The sequence below is a fragment of the Phalacrocorax aristotelis genome, chromosome Z (genome assembly GCF_949628215.1).
Source record: "Phalacrocorax aristotelis chromosome Z, bGulAri2.1, whole genome shotgun sequence".
Lineage (NCBI taxonomy): Eukaryota > Metazoa > Chordata > Aves > Suliformes > Phalacrocoracidae > Phalacrocorax > Phalacrocorax aristotelis.
Genome location: NC_134311.1, coordinates 56,840,257 through 56,861,619, shown reverse-complemented (window position 1 = coordinate 56,861,619; position 21,363 = coordinate 56,840,257). Strand labels below are relative to the sequence as shown.

Sequence of the window (21,363 nt, the reverse complement as noted above, 5' to 3'; positions counted from 1 at the left end):
TAGGGTTTGCCTTTCTGACAAGTAGTATTCATCTGCTCTGGATGTAAAAACAAAGCAAATACATCCTTACCTTTATGCAAAAATGACCAATTTTCTTAACTTTTATTCTTGGTTAAGCCACAATTTACATGTGATTGGTCTAGTCAGGGATATACATGGGTGAGAATTAGGATTTCACTAAGGACCAGACTGTATATTCAAAACTGTTTTTTTCTGAAAACTAAAAATCAAAATTCCCTCTTGCTTTCCTTTTCTAAAACTGGTCAATGGCTCCCTCTGCAACATAGTCTTCCCTGACCTAGTACTCTGGCCTTACATGTGAATCATACTGCTTGAAAGGATATCTCTTGAAAACATCAAACATTTTGAGACTTTTCAAAGCGTTTTTAATTTAGTTCTTTAATCTGTTGCCTCAATATCTGCCTTTTCATATTAGTTCAATCCATAGCCATTTTTATGCAAAAATTTAAACTGCTTCTGAAAGACAGGTCTAAAACATTTTACACAGTTGTGGTAGGCCTAAAGCAATAGAGATCATAACAATATAAACATGCTCATACATAAAGTCAGTTCATTAACAGTTGCTGGTAAAAATAAGTAAGCCTGCTCTAATTTACAGAAGCTATGCTATTCAAGAGCCTTGCAAACAATAAGGCTTTGTTATTAAAAGATATGAACAGCGTACTGCTGAGCCAGACAGCTTCTCCAATAAAGAGACTTCTCATACCTATATGAAAAAGTCTTCACCAATTAATAGCCTCTCTTTTCCTGCACTTTCACCCCTTTCCTTATTCCTTCCCCTTTATTCCACCTCCCATCTGTTTTCTAATATTTCCATTATAATAGTAGAGGGCAGGTATTGGCAGGTGTTCTAGCAAACAGTGGTAGTGGGGGTATGTCAGATGGAAATGCTCTTTGTGGGAAATACCATTTAGGTTATACTTTTTTTAGGAACATTTGCTAAGTGTCTTGTCACAAGATGTAGATTTAAGAGAAGCTTAGTACGGCACTGGGAATGTAACGGCCAGAGGAATTTGTTACTACCAATACCATGTTTTGTTGTAAATTTTCTGAAGAACAGTGAACTACACAATGAGAAAGAATGGCTAACAGCATAGTATAGTCCTGGAACGAGTGAAAATTTCTTTTGCAAAATAAAGTGGTGGAAAAGAGCAACTCTTCTTCTGTTACCTGTTTAAATGTGCGAAGTCTGTCCAGAGTTTTCTGTCGTTCCTGACTAACCCAGGAGCTCTTTCTTTCTTCCTCATCTTGTAACTGATTTCGCTTCTGAGAAAATATATGGAAAACATGTAAATATTACATTCAATGCTATGTGTATCATCATTAAAAAAACTGAATAACTCTATTAATTGTTAGTATAACAATCTACTTCTCAAATAAACACATTTCTGAACTTCAACACTTGGCCTTCGTCTTCCCCTTAAAAAACATTATGCATTTCATGTTTTATAATCTCAAAGAAAAGCAAAGCTCAGTAAAAAAAATTTTAATCTGGAATTGGAACACTTGAAGACTTGTTACTTTGAAAGATGAGAATTACCTAGAGATGTGACAGAATATTATACTGAAAAAGCCTTTTACATTAAAAATGATAAAAATTAGCCAGGCAGCAAACCCATATTAAATCTTCTCTCATTCCAAGAACAAAATGACAGTCCAAATTACAAGGTTGCCCATTTAAAACAAGTCATATTAGTATTTTCACAGTGCAAGACATCACAGAATTCAGTGTCACCAAGTTTTGAATCCAATACTGAGCAAATTAAGTAAACATTTCCATTATAATTTACTACAGTAAATGGAAGTTTTGTATTTAATTAAGTTTTCATTATTTAATATGGCTTGATCTTCTATCATCTTACTTCAGTAAAGGATTGAAGCTCATCCCTGCACCTAAAAGAGTTGTATTTTTTTCTTGTTTGAGGAACTTACCTCTGTAAAAATACACATTTGGATCCACCTTCTTTAACTAGTCAACCATTTTCACGAAAGTTCAGCAAAACACTACACTTCAGTCAGTTTGACTGAAAGTGAATGCTAGTTATCAGATGGATAAAGTCATTGTATGCAAGATCAGAAGTTATCAGGAAAGTGATAGAATAGGGGAATATAAAGAAAAAGTCCTGAGCAGAAACAGCAGCTTTAATTATTAAAAGACTCACAGGATTAACCATTACTTTTAAAAGCCCGTCTTCATTATCATAGTTAAACATTCTTATCCCTTATGTGAACTTTTATTGTCAGTAAATCAACACAAAAGTAGTATCTGCCTGCCATTTTCAGAAGTCAGCTAGTGGCCTGGTGTCCTTCATAAACGGTCAACTCCCATGATTTGGAAGGAGGTAAATATAGATGCATTAGGGAGAGGAAAAGGAGAACATGCCTGAAAAATAGTAAGGACAGGACACAGGAAAAGGGAAAGAGAATAGAAGCATGTAGTGAAAGAAAATAACAGAGCAATGGAGCAAAGAAGTTAAAACAGAAGCATGAGGAAAAGATTATAGCATGAAGAAAGGATAGTTCTACCACCACACCTGCATATTGCATATGCAGTCAGATCACACTTCTCCTGAAGCAGTCACAAAGTCAAGGTGTTTTTTGTTAGGTTTGGTTTGCATTTTTGTTTGTTTGTTTTTAATTAAGAATAGTGAAATTGCAATTCTTATTTGGTTTCAGGCTTGGACACGCTTGAAGTTATCTTTTCAGAATTCTTCATGAAAACCAGTAGCTGAAAACCTATTTTACAGTAACAGCAGAATTTTTCAGTCACATTATTAGCAGAAGACAAAAAAATTTAGCATAAGGTTCTTTATATAATGAAGCAGGCAACTCCATAAAGTAAATAACGAAAAACCCCTGTAGTGTTTGAGAGATAACAAAGCCTTTCAGCTTTGTCAAGTATTGTTTTTAGAAGTGATAAATGGACTACAATCCACACAGTAAATTCATTTGCTTTATTGTAAAAACAAACAAAAAATATTTTTCCAATGTCCTGGAAGAGTATGCCAATATGTAATGTCTTTCCAAGTAGCCTTTTAATAAAATAAATTATCCAGCTGACTTCCTGGATAAAGGTATCAATGTTAAAAATGTATAAGGATGAAATAGAATCACTTTCACTAATCTAATTGAAGCCTGAATTAGAGAGACTTGGATTTTAATGCATCTTTGTCAATGATCTTTATTAGATCTTGATAGTATATCAGCTCCCAAGACCTAGTCCGGAATGTGAATATTCTTTAACATGAAGTCTATTTTGTTCAGCACAGGAGTCAGACTATCTAGCTTATTCTCTGTGATGAGACTGTGCAGAGAATTGTGGAGCATACAACTGGAACTATATCTTTATGCAACACAATTCAAGTGATTTCTTTTGTAGAAACAAGAAAATTAATAAACGAGCTTACTAAGATTCAAGAATAAATGTGTATGGGTTTCCTTACTCATTTCAGCATATCTGACACTGTACTCGGAGACGTCTAGAATCATCTATGTGCACATGATAGCAAACTGCATGTAGACTAACCCTGTAAGTAATCACTTAGGCTGTGAACCTAGCATTTAAGAACTGTTTTATTCGCTTGGGTTCAATGTCATTCTAACACAGCTATATACTCCCCCTTACCAGCATAATTCGATACCGAAATCCATGGTGCAACAGTCAGGGATATACACTACATTTTTAAAACACTTATCACTCTGAATACTCTTCTAATGAATACATAATGAGGAATGCAAGCTATTAACTAAAGGCTAAACTCAACAGCAGAAAACAAACTTACTAGCTGAACAGTATGGTGCGTTTTGTATTCCTCCTCACTCTGGTGATGCTGCTGGATCTTTTCATTATGCTTTGCAATACAGATCTCCTGTAAGGACATGAAAAGTTATCTACAAAATATGAACTTCAAATATTATTTCCAGGGTATAATGTCATATTTAGCAAATAGCACTAAAAACTAGAAAAATAAGAATTACAAAGCCTATCTCAGACAAGCTAATTTAACGTACAATATAACCATAAAATGGCAACAAAACCAAGACAGACATACCCACACCTATCACTTTTTAACTGTCAAAAGAACACACAAAAGTATTAGCTGCTTGAGAAGTCTGCTCCATGATCCCAGTAAAAAACTGTCAACAAACACCGCTTTGTCAAATACTTCACAAAACCCTTGTGTAACTCCATGTATTTGTGTACATGGATAATAACTAACTCTGAGATATACTACACACTTCTGTTTATGCAGCTAGGCAGCTTCCCATTTACAAGTGTCAGTTCACCTTTTGCACGTATAATCTGCAAGCACAAACATTAATAAAATTGTTAAAATTTTATGTATGCACAGCAGGTTCACTTATTATACCGAGTTCACATCGGTAACGTCTGGTTTAAAAACAAGCATTTATTACATTGCCTGCAAATAAGTACAGGTTAAGGAAAAAAAAAGTTACACTAGATGACAAGAAACAAGGTGACACTCAAATTTCAGGCAGATAACAAAAAACTGAATTAAGTATCAGTTACAAAGGAACAGTCACGTGCGGGCATTTAGCGTGGCAACAAGACCGACAAGTTCACAGGACAACACTGAGGACCAGGACCTCATACAGTATGGGCAATGAAGTCAGGCCCAGTATAAGCACCACACAGAACTACAACGAAGTCGGATGTGTAGTTAGAAACATATCTCTTCGCTGTGTAAGAGGGGAGAGTGTTTGGAAGCAATTTGGAGCGTGACTGCAGCTAGAACACCACCAAGGTGATGGGCTTCCCAGACATCAGTCACCTTGACTTAGTGGGTGGAGCCAGACAGGAGCTTTGCCATTGAAAGCATTGCTTGGGGCAGCTGATGGAGTTATCAGACATTAAGCAAGATACTACAGTAATGGCAGAAAGACAAAAACAAGAAGGGGAGGGATAAAAGAAGTCCACAATTTTCAACACTTGGAAATGCAGAAAAAGCTATATTCTCCTACAGCTGGCCTGGGACATACTGTGATCACATGAAAAGGTAGCCGGTGTTCCTCTATACGACAGGAGACCATCAATCTTGCTATGGTATACAAGTAACACTCTAACAAGAGCGTAAGTTTCTGTGAAAATACTGTCCCAGCTTCATCAGAGGTGTGTATATATATATAGCTAAACACTGCTGGGGTTTATGCTTGTTTGTGGAATTTTTTTCCTTGATGAAAAGAGTTTAATTATTACAGCTAGAAAATAATCCATTTGATTTGCAGCTGCAAAAGTTCAAACCACCTCATTTCTGCATTTCAAAGACACAGCAATAGCTTCATAATATTATTAGAGAATCTGAAAACCTTTTTGTAATGCCACTACTGATTTACTTTATAGTTTATTCTGTAGTTATGTGCTAAGTTCCATTAAAAGTCTTCTAAAATGATAAGGAATGTATGTTATGAGATATAAAAAAGTAATACAAAATAATAAGAAAACCTATATTAGGCTTGGTTTGTGTTTTTTGATATGTCTCATAAATACTTGGGGCGGCACACTTTCATGAAACATTTTCTCTTTAGCATCAGTATTTAAATATTCCTGAGTAAGAGCAATAATGAGAGATATTTTAAGCCTGTAAAGAGGATAAACCTGACCAAAACGTATTTGATGGTGACTTTGTACTAATAAACAATCTACTTTAATGTAATTAGTTCTCTATGACTTGAAATAATAAAAAAGACTAGGAGCGAGTGAAAACACGTTGCAGTGCAGTATTAGAAATCTGAATCAACTAATTACAGACATAGTCTTAAAATAAATAAAAAAAAAGAAGGTTGCAATTTCATAGGGACAAATGCAGGGTTCTACTTGTAGGCAGGATTAAATGACTGCAAACAAAGGATGAAGGGAATAAACCCAGACAGGTGGCAGCATTAAAGAAAATTATCTGATTCCTTCTCAGCCCTAGGAAAGCAGGAGCATTACGCCTGGTGAAAGCCACACTTGAAGGAAGATGTTGACTAACAGTAAGGAACTGAGAGAGCATCAAGAAGTAACGTTCATTTCCCTTTTAATCACCTGACTGATTTCACAGTATCAAATTGTACTTCTGTTAGAGACAAAAACGGAGAGCTGAGGAACCATTTCAACCCTCACCACTGGATAAACTACCATGTTTAAGACTAGTAACATGTAATATACTTAAAGAGATCTGTATTAGTATTATATTTAACTAGTTCCAGTGAGCCTTTGCTTTCAGATTGAAAAGCATCCCAATTAAAAGGTTAGCTTCTTATTCAGTAAGTTCAATATGTGCAGAAACATTATTTTACTACAAGTGTTCTGTGCAGTTATGTCTTTATGTAATAATAATAATAATGATGATGATGATAATAATAATAATAATATAGAAGCAGAAGCAGCAGCAGAAAGCATAGCACGTAACCCTATGCCAGCTGTCACTGCTTCTGCCTAACATCTGTTTTGGCATGGGCTATGCTTTAAACTGTGGGCTTCCAGAGTATTAAAGGTATCTTACTATTAAATGGACAGAACAGCATGTGAGGAGGCTTCCTAGGTCAAAGCACACATTATGAACATACCCCAGGACAGCTTCACCCAGTTTGCTCATGATGAGGAATACTCTTCCTGGATGTAAAATAATTCAATTTCTTTACAACTGTACTTTTCCAAAGATATTTTTCTAGACATCTTTTACACCATCTTTTTTATCTTGAGTCTTTGCTATAAATCTATCTCCCTAATAAAACGGCTGCTTGTTCCCCATGATAACCTAATACTACTGTGCAGCCAGCAGGGGGTAGACTGGCATAACAATAGCAATATCCTGCATGAAATATCCATAACTAACTTTCAAGAAATAAGAAAAATGAGACTGCTATTGAAATCTTATTTTTCAATAGCTGACTCACTGTCATCCACACAAAGAAACATCAGGAAATGATTGTTCAACAAATGCAAATAGGTTTGTTTATAAAAAATACGAAAATAAAGAGGCTATAGTCATGGTTGTACAGTGAAAGAACATAAACCTCTGTAAAACCATAAATTTAAAAAATGCTGGCTCAGTTATTCAGATTCACAACTGTATAAGGCTTCTAACAAACCTTTAGTAAAAGTTTATCAATAAAGGTTTGGTACAATTATTTGAAAACATCATTTAAAAAATTAAACCACCAACTACAAGAACAGGGAAGGAATTTCTGAAAAACAAAATTAATATAGACTATAGTCACAGAAGTTTATATTATATATTTATGTTCTATGCAGAGTAATTGATTCCCTTTCCCTGTGTTACCTCCTCAACAGAAAACATTTTAAAATAGCTGGATGATGAAACAACCTCCTCGGAGAAATAAAAAGCGATGATAGAGAATCATATCCTATAGTTTTCTTAATCATGATACCTGCTGCTTGAAAGGAAGCGTTCTCCTAAGGGAATCTTCAGTTGCCAAAAACCTAATAATGAGCACGGACTGTAATTTCTAAATATATCACAAGACTGTGATATACACCACTTAATGCACAGCTTGCTTTTTGTTTTCAACTACAGAACTGACATGCTAAAAAAAAAAGAAAAAAAAAAAGAAAAGAAAAAACCCCACCAAAACCACCTCACCAACCCAATCCAAACAGAACACTTGTTTACAGTTCTAAGATACTTTAGTGAAACAAGCATGGTCAGGAACACAATTTGAAAAGCCTTAAAGCAGACTCAGTTCAAGAGTAAATGTTTCTTAATTGAAAGAGTCAGACAGACTTTGAGAAAGAGACTTACCACATACTATGTACTTTCTAAATGCACCCTCAAAACCTCACTCTCTTCTCCACTTAGCTTTCAGTCATCACTGTGCTCATTCTCACGATCTAGAGTCAGCTTTTGCACCCCATCTGTATCTTTGTTCTGCATGCTTAAACTGTTAACTCTTCAGAGCAAGAAGCCTTTTTTCCTCACAGTTTTGTAAAGTACAACTACACACATCACACGCTATAGTTTTCATTAACAGTGTTTTGCGATATCACTAGAATGGTCACTCAAGAAACAAAGCTTGTTTATGTTTCAATCAAAGCCACAGGAGTCTTAACTTTCAAGTCATTACTATTAAGCTTAGCAGGGCCCTGCGTTATTCAACAGTAGTTAGGGCAGCTACAGTAGATGCCTCTAACATAAATATCCATCAAAATTACTATCTTCTACCTAGCAGGTGCTACAAAATGGCTAACAACTGATTCTGCCTATTCTTTTTGCTTGAATAAAAATCTTTGATTTCTCCCTGCAAGTTTAAATACATGTTATTCTAATCTGTGACTTTTTTAGAAACTGAAAGCTAAGTATCTCACTGCAGCACTCAACTGCAGATAACTTGACACTGGGCAATGAAATCAGCAGAGCGCTGGAACCAGTTCTGAGAGCACTGTGCTGTCAATGCTATCATGTCCAGCGGTGATGTTTCACATGGAGACATCACCTCAGGTCCTGAAAGCAGTATAGACACATTCCTCCAGAACAGTGCTGAGCAGACACGACTATATTACTCCTGCGTGCAGACCCAGACAAGCAATACTACCGTAACAGCTCTGCATTACGTCTCAGTGCACAAGCAGGCATGCTGCAGCAACTGTTAGAGCCTACAACTAATTCATTCAGCTTAAACAAGGTATTTTGTCATAGCATAACCTTGAAACAATGAGCAAACTGAAGGTGATTAGTTCATTATACAGATAAGATAGCATGCTAAAAAATACCTACTCCTGCTTCAGGGTTGTTTCTCAATTTCTTAACTCCCATTAAGTTAAGGAACAGCACCAGGCTGTTGCTTTTAAACAGGTTTGCATACTTTGCAAGATGCCAGCAGTGTCTTTTCACATTCAGGAGAAAAGAGAATAACAACTGTACTGTAGCCTACATTAATTAGCATTATGTGACAGGTAGTATCTATTCCTTGAAGTACTAAAAAGCACAGCTTCTTGATACTTTCTCCTTTTACATATTTGCATAAAACAAATAAAATTACGTGGAGCAAGCTATCTCCCATAACTGGCTAACAACAGAGATTTCTTTTATAATCTATTTGCAGTCTTCTCCATATTGTATTGATCAGAAACCGGACGGTGACTGAAGAAATATAAAAATCAAAAATATAATATGTATTTGTTTGCTCTGTTATGTTTCAGATTCAGGTACAGAACTAGATAGATTAGTTATGAAGGGGAGGCAAGACCTGAAGGCTTTACTGTCAATCTGCTAGAACTGTTATAAAAAGGGGTCATCTCTGACATCAAGGGACATGACTGCGAACATATAACCACACCAAACCCTGATCCAAATCTAGAACGGGGTCTCAGCTGGGGCTTCCGCGTAGCCTTATAGTATATAGTATGGTGTGAAACCTCTTTTATAACAAGGATTACAATGCTCTCTGAAAACTTTGATGTATTCTACTAATTAAGCTATCTCGCTCATTAATAATGCATATCCATGTAACCACAAACTCCTAGGGAACAACAAACAAGATATCCTGGGAAAAAGGAATTAACATATATACATAGAGTTGATAAACGATTTAAAAACATTAGCTACATTATTTTCTGCAAAAAATCCCAATCATGTCACATAGGAAACAGGGGCCCTAAGTAGCACACCTAGTTTTACAAATTAAGAACACATACCGGATTTCGTATATAACTGCTGAATACAGAGTATCAGTGACTCGTGACATAAGTTTAAAAGGATGAGGAAAGAGAATGAAAATCAAACTCATTGGTGCGTGAACACCCTTCAAAATTCTCTTCTGCAAACATATATAATACTACTCTCTGTAAAAACATGCATTCTAGCATGTACTTTTCACATGAAGTATTCTGATTAGTTAATAGAAACAAGTTTATTTGCTGGCTTCAAAGTAGTTAAAGATTCCTTTTCAGCTAAAAGGTGAACTGAATCTTAAATATATCAATTTAATAATACATGCTATTTTAATTGGTACTTTGTAAAACAACTTTTATTAAGTAGTAAATATAATCCACAAAAATTCTGGGAGACTTGGAAGTTGTATCTGAAATGAAACCTTTTGAAGTTTTATGAAATTTGCTAATTATGCTAGACATTTGCAACTTAATAATACCTTCTTGTTTCTGAGGTAGGCTTTCTTGGCTGAAATACGTCCACGCCTTGCTTCCAGCTGGCGAATTTTCTGTTGTAACTTTTGCAGCTCCTCTTTCTGCAAGTGTATAGAAGTTGCCATATCCTCTTTTTCAAGCATAGCTTCCATACTTTCGTAAGTGTCATAATATACCACTTCATCTCTCTTCTCTGTTTCAAAATGTCAGCAACAAAAAAGTCAAATCAATAGTATATATTTGATTAACACTTTTTTTTGTTCAACAACAACTCCCCCACTGAGTTGCAAGGTTTAATGTAGAAGAATCCTACAGTCCTTTCAGGGGACTATCAAAAATTAAAAGATCAGTGGAAAAGCACTAAACAGCAAAGCACTGTAGGGCTTTAAAGTTTATATGAAGAACAGAAATCAATACCAATGGAGGGTCACCTGGTTTCAGGTAAGCTCAGAGCATTAAAAACCGAACGCAAATGTAAATGTACACTTCTGTCTGTAGCTTCACTTGATCACAATGTCTATGCATGTCTTTGGAACTCTTATCTAGTAAGAGGGACCCACGATGTGCAGCAATAGCCTCTCTTCTTCACTATGAAGTTCAGGTATACAGACTCTTTCTGACTCTTTGGCATGACGTTCTTCTGCCACAACATGCTATTAATTTCATGAAAGGGGAAATCAGACAACAAAACACCAAAAATCCTCTCTTAGGAGGTTTTTGACCTCCCAGTCACTGCTTCTGCTCAGAGGTAGCAGAGGGAGGGTAACTTCAAGGCAATCCTTCAAAGCATAACAGGCCCTGAAAAGGAGGTCGTTACTAATAGTTTTCTAACTCTCATGATTTTTAGACTCCTGAGTGAAGCATTCAGTATGACATTGAGCTCATCTCTGAATACTGCCTTCTCATCTCTTGCCAAGAGTGATGATTATAGATCACTGTAGAATGCTGGGATGAAGAAGCAGCAAAGGCCTCTTGTTCCTTATTTCACTGGCATACCAATTAGGATATTTTTGTAATACACCAAGAGGGATATCCATTACTGCTGGCTGAAACAGGAAGATACAGCTGGCATGACTGTCCAGTATCTACTCTGCAGCACCACCAAACCTCATTTCATCTTCATCAACTACTTTCAGCAAGACCATAAATTCTCCTACTTCCACTACTAGATTATCTGGGGAGTGGGGCGGGGTTTTCTTCAGTACACTATCCATTTCAAAAAGCTGTTGTGCTTTGGTTGCAACCAAATTCTGATTGTCATGCTAATTCCAGCTCAACAGAAGACATGGCAGGACCAGAAAAGAAAGCACAGCACTGTATTAACCTTACAATAAAACCTAATAAAACCAGACCTACTAGATTCTTTACTATAGTGCTCATTAAAAACAACCACCAAACAACAACAACCAAAAAGAAAACCAGCCACAAAACCACTAAGTTTCATCCATACATAAAACTGCCAAGTCACTAGAACACATTCTAAGACATTACACACTCTGGCTAATAATTCTATTTTGCCATGCACTTATAAAACAGAAGTTGCATGCAAATTTTATTTTAGAACACTTTCATGCAGAGTTGAAGACAGGAATTTATAGGTGAAACCCCAATAGCTCAGCTGCAAACCACTGTAAACTACCAGTTCTAAAACATAATGTTAAATTTCACTGCTAAAAAAAAAAGCAACCTTGGCAACTCTACTGCAACCTCCATCAAACATTCCAAGAGTTTTCTACGTACAGCTGAGCCCTGAAATGCCTATAAATTTGGTAAGTGCTTAAGCTTCTAACAACTTAACCATCTACAATAAAACAATTAGAAATATTCCTTTTTAGATATGATCCATACCATTTGCACTTGTTCAAACCACCCTCCAACCTACTATCTCATTCTCTGTTGACAGCAATGCATCCAAAACAAAACCATCTTACAAGGATGTATGAACAGTTTTTATTGAATAGTTTATATGGATAGGATAAGACCCTTTAAAATTCTAACCTAATAAATTCACATTTTGTGAATTTCAGTGCAGGCATTTGGTTAATGACAGTAAAAAACTACTGCTCTTGTTTTTAATATGACAATCCATTATTATTTGATACTTTACAGATCCACTGTGCTGAATTTGCAAATTAAAATGTTTTTCTTCTAGCTTACAACCAACTGGCAGTCAAATCAAATCATGCTCTCTAAAAATTCTGTTGGAACTTCATCAGCAGTTCTGCTGATGTTCCTCAAATCAAAACATAATCCAAAACTCTCTGAAATGTCTCTGCAAAGCCAATACAGTCAAAAAGTAAAAAATAGCAACAGCCTCTACCAGTCACAAAGGCACAGGTATTTCAAATCATACAGATGTGCACAAGTAAAAGGCAATTACTTTACTGACTGTAAGTACACTTCCAAAAAAAGTATAAAATAAGATGCAACAGACCATTCTTTTCTCTTTGACTGCATATGAAACAACACATATTAAAACACCACTATATGTTTTCGATGCTTCCATTCAGATTAGGTGCTGAACAGTCTTGAAGAGATGTAGCCACTTATGTATCACATTCTTCACATTAATTCTTCTATCCCCCCCACCTAAGTGAAGTCTGAAGAGGTAATTTCATCCTTTGAACAAAATTCCCACCCATTTAACATCTGTATTTTTCATTTTCTGTCATAAGTCAGTTTTCACAACTGAGAGTTGTTAAAAAACAATAATTCCTTCTAACATAGACAGTTGTCTTTAATAGAAAAGAAAAAGTAACTAATTTGGATTTTGTATTAAGGAATACTTTACAAATTTAAAACAGCAAAGGAAGCCAGAACAGTGAACTATTTTGTTGCCCTGGGGGAAAGAGAGGGCTGGTTGTTTAGCTGCCTCGGGGTTTTGTTTTATTTTGGGTCAGGTTGTGGAGTTGGGATTTTTTTGAGACTTCTGGAGAAAACGTTAATGACAAGTCATAATGACCTACAATGTTTTTACAGCAGGCTTAATCTCTGAGGGCCATTAGGTTTTACTATCACTAGGTCAAACAGAAAGGATTCTGATACATGCTCCTTCTCAGCCTCCTGTTCAAGGAATTTCCTTCAGTCTGTAGGTAAGCAAACCATACTGTGTCTTCAGTACCAAAATTAAATGTCTGATTTCCCAAGTACAAAAACTATCTACCTCTAAAGCACTAACTAGCTGTCCATAGAGGCACACGGTCAAAGCTGCCACATTTCTTTAAGTCATTTGCAGAGTTTTCAATCCTCAGCTTCCATACATGCAGTTACTGTTGTTGCCATCACAAGCCTAAAAGGAGGAGAATCACGTAACAGTGGAAATAATGTGATACCTATGTTTTCTCTTTTTCTAGAAGCAACTTAAAATACATTCCAGCCTCAAATTTCTCAAGTGACTTTTCTATCCATAACAAAATTTGCTATCCAAGCCCTGTGCGCTGAACAACATAACAGAGCTTGCATGAATGAAAACATTAACTATGGAAAGACCCAAAGGACAGAACTGGATTAAAAAAAAAAAAAAAACACAAACCACTGTATCGTTTACCTGTGCCATTTCCATAGTTTGTAAGTACACAAGGTATACTAGGTTCTGGAAACATAAGGTTTGTATCACTGCCCTAATCTGTGAGATGGCAATACAACAAGCTTCCAAGTTTAGCTGAAGGACTCTTTCATTTGCCAGAACACCTTTTGAAAAGCAATGACTTCAAAGAAATTAATAATACCAATGCAAATTTTTAATGAGACAAGTCCAGTAATTAAGACACTTCCTCCTCCCCGAATTTAGTTTTCCAAAACTTACATAGTATCTTACATGCTTATTTCCAAACACCAACAATGAGAACCACACCAAAACTTCTGTATGTGTATGTATATGCCTTATGAACAGGTGTAAATTTTAATTTAATACTACTGATGTTAGAAGTTCCAGCTCTTAACAAGGTAAATAATCTGTTCTCATTTCCTTCCCACAGGATTTACTAGACTCTTAGGAAGAGAATTATCTTTTACTGATTACGTCTTAATTAAAAATGCATAAAGCACCTGACATCAGTCTTCTGATGCTTTCAAGTTGTGCTGTTAGCAGCAGCTCTTCACATTTCAAGATCTCAAACTGTACTTCATATAATTGAAGCTGTAGATCATAATAATCAGCTTCTAACTGGTCCAAATGAGCTATGGCTTCTGTACCACCTTTCAGGCTCTGCATCTAAATGGAAAGAGGAAAAAAAAAATAACACACACGCAACCAGGATAATGAGAACAAAACCACAGACTTTACAATTACATCTATATACGGTCTGGTACACTAAATGTAACATGTTAAAACTGAACACATCAGGAGGAGAAGATAGGTTTGATCAGCCACACACTTCAAGACGTCTTTAATATCTGGCATTTTTTCTATATGGCAATAAAAAAAGCCATGGCATTGGACTACTGTTTGTCACTGTCAAAGTGGCAAGTCTTAGAGTGCGGTGTGAAGCATCCATACCACTCTTTTACTCTACTATTTGATTCTCTGAAGATATATAATGAAATCAGTATTTTCTTTACTTCAGTCCAAAAAGTCTAAAAGTTGTTTTGCTGACGGCATCCAGAAAACTATAGTTAAAATTGTCATTAAAGCTGAACTGAGGAAAAAACCATAAAAGGTGGTAGAAACAGGGAAAATTACATACACTGATCCTCTTGTAATGACAACTTAACTGAGGATTCGTTGTTTCTGGAGTCTTTCACAGGAGAAAAAAATATCTAGATTGAAATATTTGTATCTATTTTAGCTTTTATTTGTGTCATATGTTGGACACAGAAATGTGACAAAAGACAGAACCAAAGTGAACTCAAATCATCCTCTTTCATTCAGCCAAAAAAGATTTAACTGCTCAATACAGTTAGCCATTCAGACCGTATTTAAGAAATAGCAACAGGCAAGGGAATCTTACGTTCTGTCTTACTCTGGAGGGAATTTAAAGCCATGCAGCAATACAACCTATGTGCAGTAGAGTTAGGGCCACATCCAAGTTCTCTACCTGCTCAAAAAAATGTATCTCTGACAGTTTCTACCAGATAATGGACAAAAGTAATTGTGAATTTTACTCAAAATCTGTGATCTATCTACCTTACCATTCTGACAAAACATGGTCCAGTTTCTGTATTACAGACGTTCCATCTTTAAAAAGGGATATCTACCAAGCAAAAATACAGGACCTAGCACACTACACATTTTGAAAAACATTTACTAGTACGTTTTTACATTATAATGGCTTCTTCAAGGTGTAAAAACTGTATCTGTAATTAATAGCCAGAAATGGGCTTCCTCAGTTTTATCACACATGTTTAAATATAACTGTACTAAAACAGAAAGATATCTGGACTGAATTAAATCAAAAATCCATCTTACTCAATACCCTCTTTCAGACAAAAGTTAACCACAAATATCCAGGAAGATGAAGCAGTATGAAGTGCAGCAATACCTCCCTGAAGTGTCTCACCAGCCTCTAGCACAGCTTGCAGCACAGCTTAAGCCACAGTGCTGCCTTTTATACAAAATAGACTTACTGGATTTTACTTCATAAATTTGTCCTAGATCTTTTTTTAGAGCATGTATGCTTTTAGCACCTGCATCATTATCCATTGATAGGGATTTCACAGCTCAATTAAACACTAAGGAAACAGTTCTGTATATTACACCTCCTTCCGTATCAGATAGACAGCAGACCCGTGAATGAATTCTTGCAATGTCTATTTTAAACATTTCTTCTACTGTATTGTATATTTACTGAATGCACTTTTTGGTATCAACTACTAGCCTGAAAGGCTCAGTAAGTCCTGAACTGAATATCATACATCTTACAATCAGTAATGTGTAATTTATATGTTTCAGTCCAGTGTGACACCAGAACATCTTGTTACACCATTCTGCTACTCTGCTTCCAGATTAAATTACTAACTGTGACCAGAACAGTAAATGACACAATGATGGCATATTTGGAGTGAATTAGAGGCTAGTTTTCAAGACAAAAGGACTGATTTTCTTGAACCTTCCCATTTTTTCCATTTAAGCGGGATAATGTTCTTTGGCCAGGCAGGGCATCCTGGGTTTTAGCATTTTCAGAGGATTTTCTCATAGTAAAAAAATATGTCATAACAACAAAATGTGGTGGTGTTTTTGTTCGTTTGTTTGGGTTTGTGGTTGGTTTTGTTTTTTTTTTTTTTGGGGGGGGGGGGGGGGGGTGCGTGTTGGTTTTGGGTTTTTCCTTCCACATTAAAGCAATCTCATTCAAACTTCCACCACAACTAAGAACAACTACTTTGACAGTAAACTGTGAAATTCACTCAAACTTATACATTTTTTTCTTTTAAAAAAATATGTTCCCAAGTTTAAGTCTACAGACTTGTATAAAGACTGCAGAGAGACATAAATGGGCCATCTTCGAAAGTGTCAGCTAATCAAGTTATGGCAACTCAGTGTTTTATTCAGCTGCAGTGGTGTCTGCCTGATAAAGGATCCGTCTGACAATCAAATCTTAGCCCTACAATAACACATTATAGATGCCAGCTACCTGGTCTGTTTTAGGGGTATAACACCACTATACTCAGTTTCCAGGTGCAACAGCAATGAGAAGTTAATATCGTCATATGGCGCTCAGGCAGATATCCTAGCTATATAATAGCCCCTCATGAAAAAGAAAAAGGGGACCTTTAACTTATGTTAAAACTTTATGTGAGATACTATATATGAGTGATAATTCAGAACAATATCATCACTTTTGGGAAAGTTTCGGCATTTTTTCTTAAAACATTAAGAGTAGTTCAATTCTCAATGGTACAAATTGCTGTCCAACCTGTACTAGTAACCTGCTGCACCCTTGGTAGGTGTCAGGCTGATCAGCACAGTGAAGGAAACACAGAATATTTTAATATGACAATGTTAGAGGAAATAAACATTTTGCAGTTGGACTAAGAACTAGAACCAAGGAGATCCAAGTCCAATTTCCTGCTATGCCACAACTCCCTGCATTAACTCAAGCAAATAGTTTAATCTCTCAGGCCCTAAATCAAGTAACAACATTTATGGTCTTTGTTGTCTCATTCATACTAAGTAAAGAACTTCAGCACGAACTTAGGTTTCCCAGTAGTTCTAGGGCAGAAACACATGATATATAAACACACACATTGGTAGTAAAGATATAATGGGTTAAAACAGAAAGCCTCTGACAAGAGCTATGAACACATATAGTAAATGGATAGATGACAAAATTAATAGAAAAATAGCCAAACATGGAATACAGAAGTAAGGGGCCATCCAATATATCTTTCCACCACCATGGAATGCTTTCAGACATAAAATTAACTGCTTTCATAAAATGAGTTCTTAAAATAATTTCCATGTTGTTGTTGTTGTTCTTATTCTGCTTTTGTAAAAGCACAAACAAAACAAAAAGCTTCCACAAAACTCTGTGTTTGTTACTCCCACTGGAAGTCTGTTCCAGATGCTCCCTCCCTAACTGCCAGAAAATTTCTTCCTATTTCCAATATATTCACAATTAGATAATACCATTTGTTCTTACACCAGTAATGAACAGCAACATGCATTGTTCCTGACTAATATTTACTCCCATTAATATTTTTTTGTAGAATCATAGAATAGTCTGGGTTGGAAGGGACCTTTAAAAGTCATCTAGTCCAACCACCTTGCAATGAGCAGGGACATCTTCAACTACATCAGGTCGCTCAGAGCCTATCCAACCTGACCTTGAATGTTTCTAGGGATGGGGCATCGACCACCCCTCCTGGCCACCTGGTTCCAGTGTTTCACCACCCTCACAAAAAATTTCTTCCTTATAGCTAGTCTGAATCTACTCTCTTTTAGTTTAAAACCATTACTCCTTGTCCTACTGCAACAGGGTCTACAGTTGGGCTACGAGGCCCAACTCCCCTATTTTTGTGAAGAGCAATTTTGTATCATGTCAGTCTTCATTTTATTTGTCAAAACAACTTCAACTCATCCTGTAAAATAGACTCACTGTTCCTGGCATCGTTGTGGTAGCCCTCCCTGCAACAGCCCCAGTTAGAACAGATCTTTCTTGGATGATCATAAACATGTGGAAGGTGTAGAAGAAACCTCACAAGTCCATGTGCAGTGACACTAACACTTCTCCCTTTGCTGGAAATACCCGATTTGACAGACTGGAGAGCATCGGCTGCTGTACCTCCCTATTACATTGGTGGCTCAATTGCGTTGCAACCAGGTTATAAAAGACTGTAGTGATTCTCACTGCTGTCACTTAAGAAGCAATTAACCTGCAGTTCACAGTAAAAATTTATATTATTTTTCCCTAGCAATACATATCAATACGCTATTATTAAATTTTCTATTATCCAGCCTTTTAAGTAATCTGTTACTGTTCACTGAGAATACAAAGTCATGTTTCAATGCACTCCATGTGAATCCTGACTGTTCTCCAGTTCAAGTATTCATTTTAACTCATCACTGTTGCTGTCTGAGACATCTCAGAAGGCAGTAAAATTCAGAAAAAAACTCAGGTCTATAAGTGTGAATATGGAAGCTCATCCTCAAAACCAACAGAAAATCATTTTAGAGAATTTCTAAATTATTTTAAGGGAAACACAGAGCACTCTGACCGCTGGTAAAAGGCAGACTCTCACTCATACCTAGCAACTTGTGAAACAGAAGTATTCCTTCAACCAATTAAGTATCAGGAGTCAACTTTAGTCAGGCCATGATACTACAGGATACAATATTATTAAAAAAAAATAAGGTTAAGGTGATCACTCACAATTAGTATCTTGGTCAATCAGAAAAATCGCAGACACTAAAAGAAACATCTTCTCCTCATTAAAAAGGTTTATCACTGTTTTTATAAACTTGTTTCTTTACGAAGACTAAATGTTCAAAAAATCCACAGACAATCTGCTAACCACCACCAGTGTCCTCAAACAGTGAGATCAGGTCTTCACTCTGAATTACCATTCTTTCTGTCTCAATCTTCAACTTAAACCCTGCTAAATTAGTTTCTCAAGCATTTTCATCTTTTAAAATGAATATCCTGGTTTTATTTTTTATGCCTAGAGAACAGTAGCTAAATAGTTTGCCGAAGAAGGTATTTAAGTAGTGATTTTCTAAAACTGCAGTGAGTTTAAGTGACCATAAATGCCTTAGCTTTTTCTTTCTCTCAGCAAACGGGAACTAAATGTCAGTGATGCACAAAATCCTTCAAACAAAAATGGTCTCTTCAATTGCTGGTGTTGCCCTTTTTCATACTCTTTAAAGTAGATTACCCTGTCATTTTTGGTGAAAAGAAAGTATAAAAAATTTATGTTCTAATAACATGATTTCAAAAGAACTTATGTGGGCTTTTGTAACTATTAAGTCCAAAGTAGGTTACCATTGTTAATGAGAAATTTTCTAATAAAGTCTCACTGAATTATTAAAAGACTAACTATGACTCCAAGTTTTGCCTACAGAAAGCACCCCATTACTTCACCTGGGGTGCTTAAAGATTTCTGTTTTCAATTTTCTTTAAACACAATAACCACTTAAATCAGTTTTTTATTTCTAAGCCTTTTTGAACCTTTGATTGAACTGAAGAATATTACAGTTTAATGTCATTTTTATGATCGATTTTAGTTTGCCAATTTGAACACTGAAAGTGAAGAAAACAAAAGCATTCCTAGCCTGTTATTTAAAAAAATACTTAAAATATGTTTAAATAAATCTTCAAAGATTTCCTGACTTTAGCTTGTTACTTAGCCTTTCCAAAAAGCTGTCACGGGAAAAAAAAAGTTTTAAAAAAGATACAGTGAAAGTGACCAAGGTGAAACATACTTTTATGAAAAATATTATGTTGCACCTGTACCAAAATCACTGCCCATTTCCTACAGAAAAAACGGATAATTTTCCAGAAATAGTTATTCATCCCTTCTTGAATAAAATCCTTAATAAAATCTGTATTTTTGCTGATGTGTCCAACTCAGGCAAAAGTAAAATGATAGTCATGAAATGCAAGATATGCTTAAACACTCACAGTCATTGGAAGCAAATATGTCTTTGATCCAGGCTCAGTGTACAGGAAAGGAAAGTACTCTTAAAATTATGAAACTATGAAAAACATTCTTTAAAAACCCAGGCAGTACTGTGTTGGAATATGATTTTGTTTAGGAAAATATCACAGAACATGTATTATGTAAATTAAAAATTGTTTTTGAAGTGTATCTTTAGAACTGAACCGTATGCTTCTAAAAGTAAAAAAGAGAAAACTAGTTACTGAATCCTATATAAGCAGGATGGGGCTTGTTGGAATTTAAGTCTCCAGTCACTTGCTTCCATTTCTCCAAGCTATTTTGCATACTTAGAGAATGACAAAGGATTCTCACTCTGATTTAATGTTTCTGTTTACTGTCATGAGGACAGGACTTGGCAACCAGGCCATGCAAGCAGACTCTGGCCTACCTCAAAAATAAAGTTTTCATCATTCCCCTCACACAAAGTTTAGAACAAGAGATAGAACTTAAGAGGTACAAATCAGGAAACTAAAAAAAAAATCACAATATGTGATTTGCGTAGAGTTATTGTTTCATTTTTAATACAGATAATCATAGGGCTAATATTTTCATCTGTCAAACAAAAAAATTATAAGCTAACCTAATCACGTAACCAGGTGATTTTCATATGGGGATAACTTGGAAAATGTGGTAGCTTTCTAGATATTTACAGTGTCAACACATTTTAGGAAACATAAAAGCACTTGATTAATACTAAATGAAAACTACAGAAACAAGGACATTTTTACTGTCCCTCTTAAAAATCAGTCAGGAGGGTTGGTTTAGATTTGGAGAAGAGGTAATTAAATGCAAGAGAAACAAGTAAATTATTTCCCATATGTCTTCTTTTCCTACTCAGTGAGAGCAAATGTATATATCTAAGCACAGCAGCAAGGTCTTAACATGTTAAACTAAAAGGAGAAAATGCATCATGTTTTCAGTTTTTGTGTTTGTTGCGGGTTTTTTGGTGGTGTTTTTAGTTGCATTTGTTGGTTGTTTTTTTTTTTCTGTCAGCTCTTCCAAATACACCAGCTAACATAATCACCCAATATTTTCTTTATGACAAGACTGCAGCCCTTCTTCTCCAATACTGGATTCCCAGTCATGCCTGTCACATCCAACTTTGCATACTTAGGGCTATTACATTCTCAAAGCATAAAAAG

The 21,363-nt window shown here is 35.7% G+C and overlaps 1 protein-coding gene across 2 annotated transcripts in view; it reads right to left on the bottom strand.

Annotated features, from left to right (window-relative positions):
* The window catches only part of JMY (junction mediating and regulatory protein, p53 cofactor), a 66,130-nt gene that overhangs the window by 6,766 nt on the left and 38,001 nt on the right, over positions 1–21,363 (bottom strand). For both annotated transcript variants that reach the window (XM_075079342.1, XM_075079341.1), the window contains exons 5-8: positions 14,177–14,342; positions 10,135–10,322; positions 3,804–3,890; positions 1,192–1,287 (exon numbers count right to left, since the gene is read on the bottom strand). In XM_075079342.1, the coding sequence (XP_074935443.1) occupies positions 1,192–1,287; positions 3,804–3,890; positions 10,135–10,322; positions 14,177–14,342 (537 nt within the window). The remainder of the gene's footprint in view (positions 1–1,191; positions 1,288–3,803; positions 3,891–10,134; positions 10,323–14,176; positions 14,343–21,363) is intronic.